We start from the raw sequence: 13,163 nt of genomic DNA, 5'->3' as shown, positions 1-13,163 counted from the left end.
CAGACTGGGTGACAGAGCTAGACTCTGTCTCAAAAAAAAAAAAAAAAAAAAAAAAAAAAAAGGAAATTTGGACACTGACAGCAAAGTATTAAACAAGGCACAAGAATCTTCTAAATGTAGAATGCGGTGTGTCTGCCCAGGCTGAATCTCCACAAAACTGTCCCTGACAGGGGTAAAGGAGGAGTTGGGAGAGTGAGAGAACCAGGGCAGCTGTATTGCACAACCTCAGGGGTGGGGCCAGAACCGGGGCAGCTGTATTGCACAACCTCAGGGGTGGGGCCCGAACCGGGGCAGCTGTATTGCACAACCTCAGGGGTGGGGCCCGAACGGGGGCAGCTGTATTGCACAACCTCAGGGGTGGGCCTCAGTAGCAGGTGCTATGTAGATAGTGCCTTTTTGAACTGTTCAAGCTGGTGACCCTGAAAAAACATTCTTCTAATTTAGGTCATTGTATAAGAGCAGAGGCCAGGTATAGTTACCACTCAAACTTCACGTGGTCTTTCAGCCACAGACTTGGTCGAACAGATGACCACTGAGGTTTCACCATAGGCTGGGTACATGAGGTAGAAACAGGGATTTTTTTTTCTAGGTGTTTCTCAAACCTTAGGGTAGGAATGGAGATGGGAGGTGGACCAAAGTATGTGATAAAAAGACTAGGGGAGTCAGTTTTTCTACTGCGTCTGTGACCATCACTGTAGGTCTGTTTTTTACTCCCCACCCCACTCCTCCTTGTCCCTGAAAAGTCATAGAATTGTGGAATCTGAGGATTGGCAGTGACTGTGAAGCAGAGTGCCGTGCACTGGTATCCATCTCTGCGAGAGAAATACTGTGCCCCATGCACCTGGGTTGGGTTGCCGATCCCAGGGCAGGACTCCTAAACACCTCGGCAATCTCTACTAAGATTCTCAGACCTGGCACTTCTCAGCTCTGGTCGGAGGCGTTTTACAATCCTAGCTGCCAGAGTATGAATCTGGTGAGATGGAACGCTTGTGCAAGTCAGGCAAAGAACTTTCATTCTTCACAGATAGGCAGTAAGAATCAACAGAAACCTAGGATCCATGGTTAGTCAGCCCCCAAGGTAAACAAAGTTGCTCAAGTGGACAAAGTGCCATCTGCGTGTGCTCCACTTTGCACCGCAGCTGAGGGACCCCCAAAATACTCTGTGTGAGGTTTTCTACCCCTGGGGTCACTCCAGTTTATCAGCACTCAGACATCCATCCTGGGTGGCTGTCCTCTGTTCTATTTCCTTTTCATCGTTTCTCTGACTTCTGTGATGATTATTTCTTTTGTGTTTTATTCATCAACATTTATTTTAAGTTCCAGGGCACACTTGCAGGATGCACAGGTTTGTTGCATAGCTAAACATGTGCCATGGTGGTTTGCTGCACAGATCACCCTATCACCTAGGTATTAAGCCCAGCATCCACTAGCTATTCTTTTTGATGTTCTCCCTCCTCCTCCTCTTTCTTTGCTTTTCTTTACAATTTTTCCACCTAACTTTGCATCTCTAAATAATATAGATGAATTTTACCTGTTTTAGTACTTAATGTAAATAGAATTACACTGGTTTTTTTGGTCTTGCTTTTTTTTTTTTTTGGTACAACTTTATGTACAAGAGATTCTGATGTATGTTCTTGTAAGTTGTAGTCTGTGCATTGCCAGTACTGAATATATCCCATTGTATGAATACACCACAGTTTTATTGATCCATTCTATTATTGATGGGCTTTGGTTGTATCCAGCTTTACACTATTGTGGACAATGTTACAACAAACATTCTTTTACATTCTGAAACACATGTGAGTGGGTTTTTAGAGGATATAGTAGGGGTGGAGCTGCTGTGTTGGAGAGTATGCATATCATTAATTTAATAAGATGTAACTATGTTTCAGAGTGGTTGTACATTTCCCTGATTGCTAAGGCATTATTTATGTACATGACTAATTATATTGAGGGCTTTAAAATATACTTATTGTCATTTGGATTTCCTCTTTTGCCCATTCAAGTCTATTGCCCACTGGGTTATTTGTCTTCTCGAATTATTTATGCATTCTGGATACTAGTTCTTTGGCAGTTATAGGTATTGCAAATGTCTTCCTCCACTCTGCATCTTGCTCTTTACTTTTATTTAAACAAATTAGAATTAACATCTTAGTATATGCCTCATAGTACCCCTGTGTGGGAGTTTCCATAGGGGAGATGCTGGAAAATGGACTTACTGTGTTGTGCAGATTTTAAATGTCATTAGGCATTAACAATTTATTTTTCCCCTAGCAATGTATGAGTGTACACTTTCCTTCATATCCTTGCTACATTTATTATCTTCCAACGTTTTGGATTTCTGACAATCCAATAGGTGAAAAATATCTCAAGATTACTTGAATTTGCATTTCCTTTATTAATTTTTCATTGAAACATCTTTTTTTGGTGTGTGTTTTCTTTTATCAAGTTGTTTCACCAATGAAAATAAGAGCTGGTATTTACCTTCTGCATTTAATAGAACTGATGCAACTGGCTGGGCATGGTGGCTCATGCCTATAATCCCAGCACTTTGTGAGGCTGAGGCAGGAGGATAGCTTGAGCCCAGGAGTTTGAGACCAGCCTAGGCAACACAGTGAGATCCCTCTGCTACAAAAAATAAAAACTCGACTGGGCATGGTGGCCTGTGGTGGTAGGCCTAACTACTTGGAAGGCTGAGGTGGGAGGATGGTTTGAGCCCAGGAATTCAAGGTTCCAGTCAGCTATGTTTGCACCATTGCACTCCAGCCCAGGAAACAGAGCAAGACTCTGACCAACTCCCCACCCACCCAGAAAAATCAATGCAACCTGTGATCACTCTATTTGGGCAACTTCTCCAAATTCCTGACTCAGTGAATTTGTTGTAGGGATTTCTGTTTTAAGCTCTTTTATTGGTTCACATACTAGAACAATCTCAGGGGATATCTGATTAGGTATTGCTTGCTACAGAGCCAAACTATGTCACCAGAACCCATTTATACGTTTCCATTTCTTGTCTTTGTTTCCTTGGCCATGACATCCTTCTTAGTCTCATAATACCCAAACAGCAGGGGCTTCAGCCTGAATTCTTTTCCCAGGATTCCTAAAGTTCTTCTTCCTCATTGGCTCCAATTGAGTAACAGGCCAATCTCTGAACTAATCATGGTGGCCAAGGGGATGAAATGTGTTGATTGGTTGAGGCCTAGGTCACATGTTCTATCCTGAGCTGGGAACAGATCCTCACCAGAAGCACATTTGAGAGTCTAGGGGAGTGGTGGCCACTGGGGTGAGATAGGAAATAACTTGTCCACACTGTGAATTAGCCTTAAATTAATGATGTTTTCTATTTAGATGTCAGATTTTTTATTACTAGTTTGTCACATAAACCTGTTACTATATAAATTTTTCTGTATCCTAATCTGAGTTTCTTTTAAGAATCTATCGGTGAGCACTCAGTAAGAATGTCCTCCGGAAAGGATGACCTGCCAACTTTTAAAGCAATCATCTTGGGGCTTATAAGTATTTAGTATTTTAAGTCTCTGCCTCTTGCTCTCTTATAGGAGTTCTTTTTCCTATTGTGATATATGAAAGTATTTATAAATTTAAACTTAAAATTCAAAAAATATACCAGGATGTGAAAGAAACATTATTAGATGTAGGTGTCTTGCTGTGAATGTTTCTTGGAATAGTTAGAGTTTTGTTTGGTAGGTTTTGGTCTTTTGGTCAGCTTGAGAAAGTTTTATTATTTTGTAATTGAATTATATGTTTTCAACTGATACTACTAAAGTAAACATTATTGGAATATTGTTTACATACAATTGCGCCATTTTAATTATACACTGCTGAGTTGTAATAATTGTATTTACCTGTGCAACTATCACCACATTCAAGACATGGACTACTCCATTACCGAGTAATTTCTCTTCTGTCTTATCTTAGTCACCTAAGCCTTAGGCAACCATGGATGGTTTCTGTTACTGGATAACAGGATAGTCTTTTCAAGAGTTTCATCTGAATGGAATCATACAATTATGAATGAAAAACACACATGTATGCTATTTCATGTCTGGCCTCTTTGGCTCAGCATAATGTCTCTTCAGACTCTTTCACGTGTTGCATCTATCAATATTTCATTCTTTTTTATTTCTGAGTATCATTTCATTATATAGATATATCATTATTTGCTTATGCATTTATTTATTGATGGACATGCGATTAGTTTACAGTTGTTGGCTATTATGAATAAAGCTGCTATGACTATTTGAGTACAAGTGTCTTTTAGGTTTCATTTTTCTTGGGTAAATACTTAAAAGTGGGATTGCTGGGTTGCATGGTAGGTGTATGTATTGCTTTATAAGAAACAGTTGAACTGTTTCCAAAGCAGTTATCCGGTTTTACATTCCTAACAATGCACTAGAGTTCTGGCTGCTCTGTATTTCTGCTAAGACTTGCTATTGTTGGTCTTTTACATGTTAGCCATCCACGTGGGTGTGTAGTAGAATTTCATTGGGTTTTAATTTGCATTCCTCTTATGACTGATGATGATCTTTTCATATGCTTATCGGTCATATGCTTATCTTCATTTAAAAAGTGTCCCTTCAAATCTTCTGCACATTTTTATTGGGTTGTTTGTCTTCTTATATTTGAGTTGTGAGTATTTTACATATTCTGGATATAAGTGCTATGTTAGATACTTTTGTCTGTGTTTACTTCTGGTGTGTGGCTTCCTTTGTTTCATTTTTTAAAAAACAATATTTTTTAAAGAGCAAAAGTTCTAAGTTTTGATTAAGTCAATTTTAGCAAATGTTTTGTGGTTTGTACTCCTTGTGTCCTATCTAAGGAAACTTCATCTACTCAAAGATGTGAGAATTTGTTTCTGTCTCTCTCTCTCTTTTTTTTTTTTTTAAAGTTAAACAGTTTTAATTTGTAGATTTGGGTCGAAAGAGGTCTTTAGACCACTTAGTCTTTGTTAGGTCCTCATTTATGTCTCTGAGATTGGCAGAGGGGAATACGATCATTCAGGTCAGGCTTCCAGGATGCCTTTTTCTATCTCTGGACTTTACTGGGGTGACCTCACTGACACCCATGGCACCACAGCTGAACACCCGTGGCTTTAACCACCACATACATATGCTGATGGCTCCAAGTCTATCTGTGCAGCCCAGACCCCTCCTCATCTCCAGACCTTAAGCTGATGCCTTGGGCATCTCTTCATGTTTTCCAGGCACCAGGCATGTGCACTCTTTCCTCCCCACAGTCCTGCTATCCCCAGCGCCCCCATGTCTCTAAAGGCAGCATCATCTTCCAAGATACATGGGCCTCCCCAGGGTCTAGGAGTCCCAGACGTGGGACTAGAAATTAGATGACATCACTGTCTTAAATAAAACACCACTTCACGGAGATAGAACAGAAGAGTCCCTTGAATGTGGCAAGAACATCCTCCCAGGCATGTTCCACCCTCACCATGGGCTCATCAGGAGGGTGCTTAGGAGGCACAGAGTTTTAAGGGGGTTGGAGGAATAGTTCAGAGGCTGAGATGTTGCACCCATAGCTGAGAATCCCTTTCTTCTTTTTGAGAGAGTCTCACTCTGCCACCAGGCTGGAGTGCAGTGGCGTGGTCTCAGCTGGGCTCACTGCAACCTCCGCCTCCTTGGTTCAAGCAATTCTCCTGCCTCAGCCTGCTAAGTAGCTGGGATTACAGGTATGTGCCATCACACCCAGCTAATTTTTGTATTTTTAGTAGAGATGGGGTTTCACCATGTTGGTCAGGATGGGCTCTAACTCCAGAACATGTGATCTGCCCACCTTGACCTCCCAAAGTGCTGGGATTACACACGTGAGTCACCGCACCCGGCTAAGAATCCCTTTCTAGTGTTCTGTGTCCTCACAACTCCCCAGGAATTGTCCTCCCTTGGAGAGTTCCCAAAGCCCTTGCAGACCTGCCTTCTCTATGCCATCCTGCAGGTGCTGCCCTTGAGCAGGGTGTCCCCTTGGTGAATGCCTCCATTCACTGCCTGTACCATGGGTTCTATCTGTAGGTGGCTTTGATTCAGGTCCTCCCCTCTCACATACAACCTCCAGATGGACTGCATGCTGACCTCTCTGTACTACTTTCTACTCTACTATACGAGGGATATTCCAGGAACACACATCTGGCTGTGCCACACCTTCTCCAGTGGCTGCATGGGCCTTTAGGATGATGCTCAGGCCCCCAGCTTAGCACACAAGGCCCGGGGCAGCTGGATTCTGCTACAGGTTGAATTGTGCGGTCTTGGAACCAATTCCCCACAAATACTGAGACAACTGTATGTGCCTCTGATCTTTCAGCCTCCTGCTTGCTGCTCCAACACACTCCCCACTGAGGCCAGAGTCATCCAGTTTTTAATTGCCCCACTCCCCAATGCTTCCTGCCAGTTCCATGCCTCTGTGCTGGGTGGGTCAGAGATAAAGCTTTCAAGAATGAGTTTTAAGGGCATGATGTGGCACTAACTGTACCTTGCCCTGGTGCAAAAAAGCCATTGATATGGGAAACTCACCATCCACTGCCGCCTCCTTCCCTCTTTTTTTTTTTTTTTTTTTGAGACGGAGTTTCGCTCTTGTTACCCAAGCCGGAGTGCAATGGCGCGATCTCGGCTCACCGCAACCTCCGCCTCCTGGGTTCAGGCAATTCTCCCGCCTCAGCCTCCCGAGTAGCTGGGACTACAGGCACGCGCCAACACGCCCAGCTAATTTTTGCATTTTTAGTAGAGACAGGGTTTCACCTTGTTGACCAGGATGGTCTCAATCTCTTGACCTCGTGATCCACCCGCCTCGGCCGCCCAAAGTGCTGGAATTACAGGCGTGAGCCACCGCGCCCGGCCTCCTTCCCTCTTTAATCTTTGCCTGCTATTGCTTGCTCTCCCATGCCTTCAGATGGTTTCTCCTGTGTGTGTGTGTGTGTGTGTGTGTGTGTGTGTGTGTGTGTCGGTCCGTCTCACATTGCTATGAAGAACTAGCTGAGACTGGGTAATTTTTGAAGAAATGAGGTTCAATTGACTCACAATTCCACAGGCTTAACAGGAAGAATGACTGGGAGGCCTCAGGAAACTTACAGTCATGACAGATGGTGACGGGGAAGCAAGCACATCTTACCATGGTGAAGCAGGATTAAGAGAGAGAGAGAGAAAAAAAGTGCAAAGGGGGAAGTGCCGCACACTTTTAAACTGTCAGATCTTGTGAGAACTCACCATCATGAGAGTAGCATGGCGGGAAACTGCCCCCATGATTCAATCACCTCCCACCTGGCCCCTCCCCTGACATGTAGGGATTACAATTCGATATGAGATTTGGGTGGGCACAGAGGGCCAAACCATATCAGTGTGCTTGTTTGTTTAACAGTTGCAAGAGGTTATACTCATTATCTGTGAAAGCACTGGTCTGATAGGAGCAACACCTCTATTACCAGAAGGTGGAAATGCTTCTAGGTGAATTTTAATTTTCTTTTTGTTGTCATGTTGAAAACCCTGGGAAGATTTTGTTTGACCTTGCATCAAAGCTATGCAAAGTCCATAATGCTATAATGTGAAATATTTGTTGTATGCCTCTTCATCTATTCTAGTCTATTATAAATTAATATCTCTAACTGGCACAGGGTAAACACTGCTGCCCTAACTGAGGCCTTAGGTGTGCTGTGTCTTCTGACTTGGCTGACAATACCGTGGTGAGGTTGGGGTGATGCCCTGTTTGCAGACTGCTAGACACACTGGCCTGGTATGGTCTCCAACAGGTGTCCACTGCAGCCACAGTTAGACAAGCAAGAGAGGCTCCTGAGTCCTCAGTGGAAGGAGGAGTCCCAACTCTGCAAACTTGCTGCTCCTACTACTACACAGGGTGGCAACTGGAAGCCAGCGGCAAGTTTCCTTGCTAATGACCTTAACAGCAGCAGCAGCAGCAACAACAAACTTAAAGCTCTGCGTTCCCAGACACCCGCTCCTTCCTCTTCTGAGCTTTTATACTCTGAATAGAGGACCTGAGCAGCCTGAGCCCTAGTCATTTTTCATGGCTCTGGGTAGATGTGAATGGGTGATGAAAAAGATAGAATTTGGCAGGGGGAGAAAGACAGAGCTGAGCCTGGGGAAAAACACACAGTTATCTGGCTGGGACAGAAAGTGGAAGCAGAAAAGGAGAGCAGAGAAGTTGCTGTTGGAGAGGAAGTAAGAGAAAGAAGATTCTGGGCTCATAGCCTATAAGAGAGGTCTAATTCTGGCACTCCCTGCACAGGCAGCTGGCATTACACAGGAAGTGTCTCTCCATGGGCACATCTGCCCAGTGGTGGAATCTGCTATCAATGTGGATCTTTAATGGGGATAGCTGTCTCCCAAACGAAAGCTGTAGCCTCACCGGCCGTGGCAGAACAGGCCAGGCATGAAGACACAGAGGCAGTGAGGTAGAAAGTGCACAGCTCAGAGAGTCTGCCCACATTTTTTGTTTTTTGAGACAGGGTCTCTCTGTGTCACCCAGGCTAGATATAGTGCAGTGGCAAGATCTCGGCTCACTGCAACCTCCGCCTCCAGGGTTCAAACAATTCTCCTACCTCAGCCTTCCGAGCAGCTGGGACTACAGGTACACCACACGCCTGGCTAATTTTTGTATTTTTTGTAGAGATGGGGTTTTGCCATCTTGCCCAAGTTGATCTCCAACTTCTGGGCTCAAGCAATCTGCCCGCCTCAGGCTCCCAAAGTGCTGGGATTATAGGCATGAGCCACTGCACCTGGCTGGCATCAGCAATCTTGCCAAGCACATGTGGGAGTGACTTTTTTTTTTTTTTTTTTTTTTTTGAGACGGAGTTTCGCAATCTTGTTACCCAGGCTGGAGTGCAATGGCGCGATCTCGGCTCACCGCAATCTCCGCCTCCTGGGTTCAGGCAATTCTCCTGCCTCAGCCTCCTGAGTAGCTGGGATTACAGGCACGTGCCACCATGCCCAGCTAATTTTTTTTTTTTTGTATTAGTAGAGACGGGGTTTCACTGTGTTGACCAGGATGGTCTCGATCTCTTGACCTCGTGATCCACCCGTCTCGGCCTCCCAAAGTGCTGGGATTACAGGCTTGAGCCACCGCGCCCGGCCGGGAGTGACTTTTTCAACAAGACCAGCCTCATAGCCATAAGTCCTGTGTGAGCGCACAGGATTCGGCCCTGAGAAGAGCACACATTTAATTCTCCATCTTGAAATTTGAACAAGGGTGCCCACAAATTATACCAGCCCATTCTGTTCTGGAGGAATTATTTTTATCAGAACTTGGTGCTGGATTGACTTGGAGAAAAGCCTGACCATAATCTTCAGGATGAAATAAAGGCCTAGATGAAAGGACACTTCAGTCTTTTTTTTAATACTTCAATTTTTAAAAAATTACATTTTAAGTTCTGGGATACATGTGCAGAACGTGCAGGTTTGTTACATAGGTATGCACATGCCATGGTGGTTTGCTGCACCCATCAACCTGTCTTCTACATTAGGTATTTCTCCTAATGCTATCCCTCCCCAGTCCCTCACCCCCTACAGGCCTTGATGTGTGATGTTCCCTTCCCTTTGTCCATGTGTTCTCATTGTTCAACTCCCACTTATGAGTGAAAACATGTGGTGTTTGGTTTTCTGTTCCTGTGTTAGTTTGCTGATAATGATGGCTTCCAGCTTCCACCATGTCCCTGCAAAGAACATGAACTCATCCTTTTTTATGGCTGCATAGTATTCCATGGTGCATGTGTGCCATATTTTCTTCATCCAGTCTATCATCAGTGGGCATTTTGGTTGGTTCCAAGTCTTTGCTATTGGGAACAGTGCTGCAATAAACATATGTGTGCATGTGTCTTTATAGTAGAATGATTTATAATCCTTTGGGTATATACCCAGTAATGGGATTGCTAGGTTAAATGGTATTTCTGGTTCTAGATCCTTGAGGAATTGCCACACTGTCTTCCACGGTTGAACTAATTTGCACTTCCACCAACAGTGTAAAAGCATTCCTATTTCTCCACATCCTCTCCAGCATCTTTTGTTTCTTGACTTTTTAACGATCGCCATTCTTTTTTTTTTTTTTTTTTTTTTGAGACGGAGTCTTGCTCTTGTTACCCAGGCTGGAGTGCAATGGCGCGATCTCGGCTCACCGCAACCTCCGCCTCCTGGGTTCAGGCAATTCTCCTGCCTCAGCCTCCTGAGTAGCTGGGATTATAGGCACGCGCCACCGTGCCCAGCTAATTTTTTTGTATTAATAGAGACGGGGTTTCACAATGTTGACCAGGATGGTCTCGATCTCTCGACCTCGTGATCCACCCGCCTCGGCCTCCCAAAGTGCTGGGATTACAGGCTTGAGCCACCGCGCCCGGCCAACGATCGCCATTCTAACCGGCATGAGATGGTATCTCAATGTGGGTTTGATTTGCATTTCTCTAATGACCAGTGATGATGAACTTTTTTTTATATATGTTTTTTGGCCACATAAATGTCTTCCTTTGAGAAGGGACACTTCAGTCTTTAAGCAGACTCACAGAAGACTGGAGCCTTCAGCATTCAGAAGAGGAATTCAGACTGCCCAAGATCTGAGGTCAGACTCTAGTGATGAGCAGCCTGTGGGAGCATAAAGGATTCTGGAGTTGTTTTGCACCGCCCCCACCCCATGCATGCTCTAAATAACAGCAACTTATTCCATGGGGTAGATGAAGAATTCTCAACAAACCTTTAAAAATATTCAAATAATCAAATCCTGAGTTTAGAATCCTGCCAGCTATTCCCATGTTTGACAGCCACTTCAAATAGAGTCCTTTCTGCTCATTACAAGAAATATCTGTGTGTGGAATATGAAGAAAACCAGAGAGCTGCCTTCCCTCTTCCCATTCACAGAAAGCTCGTCTAGCAGTGCTATATGGTTTCTGGATGTGCTGTATTCTCATGCATAGGAAGAGAAAGTTTAGAGTTAGCAAATAGGGTCACATTTGGGAGAGACTTTATGGTTGAGGACCGGGGCATTGGTGACCCCTCAGACCTGAGTTGCAGCCTGGTGAATGTGGCTACCTGAGATGTAGGTGCAGTGATGTGAAGTGGGTGCCCACAGCCTTGTGTTGGAAATTCGATGAGAAACAAGAGATTGAACTTGGATGTTCCACAGAGTAGGCAGCAGGGTCAGATGAAGTTTTTCCAAGGAGGAGCCATTTTGTCTCTCTCTGAGTTGGTCCAGTAATGAATGGATTTATCCTGTAATGATTAACTCGAGGAGGGCTGTCTTCCAATTACATGTCGATATGCTAAGTGGCTTGGTGACAAGAAAACAAAGAAAACAAATGTTGGAGGCAAGTGTGGGGTGAACAGTCAGCTGTTGGTGGCTTCTGCTGAGATGGCCATAGGACTCCAGATTCCCCTGCTACGACTGGCCACAGGACTGCTGCTCCTCCTCAGTGTCCAGCCCTGGACTGAGAGTGGGAAGGTGCTGGTGCTGCCCACGGATGGCAGCCACTGGCTCAGCATGCGGGAGGTCGTGCGGGAGCTCCACTCCAGAGGCCACCAGGCAGTGGTCCTCACCCCGGAGGTGAATATGCACATCAAAGAAGAGGACTTTTTCACCCTGACAACCTATGCCATTCCATGCACCCAGGATGAATTTAACAGCTTCTTTACCAGCCATGCTCGACTCATCTTTGAAACAGAACATTTTCTAAAGAAATTTTCTAAAAGTATGGAAATTGTGAAAAATGCCTCTGTGGTCTTTCATAGGTCTTGTGTGGAACTACTGCATAATGAGACCCTGATCAGGCACCTGAATGCTACTTCCTTTGATGTGGTTTTAACAGACCCCGTTTACCTCTGCGGGGCAGTGCTGGCTAAGTACCTGTCGATTCCTACTGTGTTTTTTTTGAGGTACATTCCATGTGACTTAGACTTTAAGGGCACACAGTGTCCAAATCCTTACTCCTATGTTCCTAAGTTACTAACAACGAATTCAGACCACATGACATTCCTGCAGAGGGTCAAGAACATGCTCTACCCTCTGGCCCTGTCCTACATTTGCCATGCTTTTTCTGCTCCTTATGCAAGCCTTGCCTCTGAGCTTTTTCAGAGAGAGGTGTCAGTGGTGGACATTCTCAGTCATGCATCTGTGTGGTTGTTCAGAGGGGACTTTGTGATGGATTACCCTAGGCCAATCATGCCCAACATGGTCTTCATTGGGGGCGTCAACTGTGCCAACAGGAAGCCACTATCTCAGGTCTGTATTGGTGCCTTCATGCAATCAATGTTCCAAGCAAAACACTTTAAAAACTATATTTACTTAGAAGTGCGTCTATATACTTATCTTTCCAAAGACTTCATTTCTGCTTATTGTCATAATAGTCTTCAGTGAGATAAACTGTTAAAGGGTCAATGGTAGTGCAGTTCAGTTTTTCAGTGGCCACTGAGAGAAAGGAGAGGTAGGGATGAGGGTCTGCCAAAGGATGGACAAGGACTGGCGTGGTTCACTGAGACTGTTTGTTTGTAAAGGCACCATCTTCATGGTTGTGCATGTCCTTCAGCTGGGCAGGAGCGGGGACAGTACATTGGGAACTGATCCATCCAAATCTTGCTTTCAAGATTTTCAGTAGAAAGGATGAAGGAACAGCAATTTACAATTGTTGACATGATAATTTTTAGTGGTCCCATCTTGGAAAAGATAGAGAAGTGACCACACAAGACCTAAGCACTCACAGGAAGTAGAAGTTTCAAAGAGGTTCACTCAGTTCAGCGGAAGCGAGTCAATGGAGGTATGATGGATGTTTGTGATCAGAGAATGAAACATGGAGTTCAGTTTTTAGTGAGAGAATTTTGGATTATAATGGGAGAATGTTTCTTGTGAAGACACTACTTAAAAAAATTCGTAATAGGTTAACTTGATGGTCTAATACAGAATTCTCCAATAGAAATATAATGTAAACCATATACATAATTTAACCATTTCTAGTGGGCATGGTAAACACCAGCAAAAAGAAACCACTGAAATTAATTTTAATAATGCATTTTATTTAACCAGATGTATCCCAAATATTATCCTTTCAACATATATCCAATATAAAATTATTACTTAATTACTTTACATAGGTTTTTTTGTTAAGCCTTCAAAATCTAGCATATATCTGACACTTTGGACTAGCCACATATGAAGTGCTC

At 44.0% G+C, this 13,163-nt stretch overlaps 1 protein-coding gene across 4 annotated transcripts in view; it reads left to right on the top strand.

The window, feature by feature from the left end:
* LOC105704748 (UDP-glucuronosyltransferase 1-6) overlaps positions 1-13,163 on the top strand; it is a 77,242-nt gene that overhangs the window by 23,062 nt on the left and 41,017 nt on the right. Inside the window, exon 1 of one of the 4 annotated variants that reach the window (XM_012434161.3) lies at positions 11,314-12,228. The exons of the other annotated variants lie outside the window; for them this stretch is intronic. Coding sequence (XP_012289584.3) covers positions 11,362-12,228 — 867 coding nt within the window. The 5' untranslated portion in view covers positions 11,314-11,361. Of the gene's footprint in view, positions 1-11,313; positions 12,229-13,163 lie in introns of those variants that run through there. 4 annotated transcript variants of the gene reach the window in all.

This window comes from Aotus nancymaae, unplaced genomic scaffold (assembly GCF_030222135.1).
Source record: "Aotus nancymaae isolate 86718 unplaced genomic scaffold, 86718_ANA_hifiasm-v0.15.2.pri h1tg000008l, whole genome shotgun sequence".
Taxonomy (NCBI): Eukaryota; Metazoa; Chordata; class Mammalia; order Primates; family Aotidae; genus Aotus; species Aotus nancymaae.
Note: the sequence above shows the minus strand (reverse complement) of the source record. Positions and strands in the feature narration are given on the sequence as shown.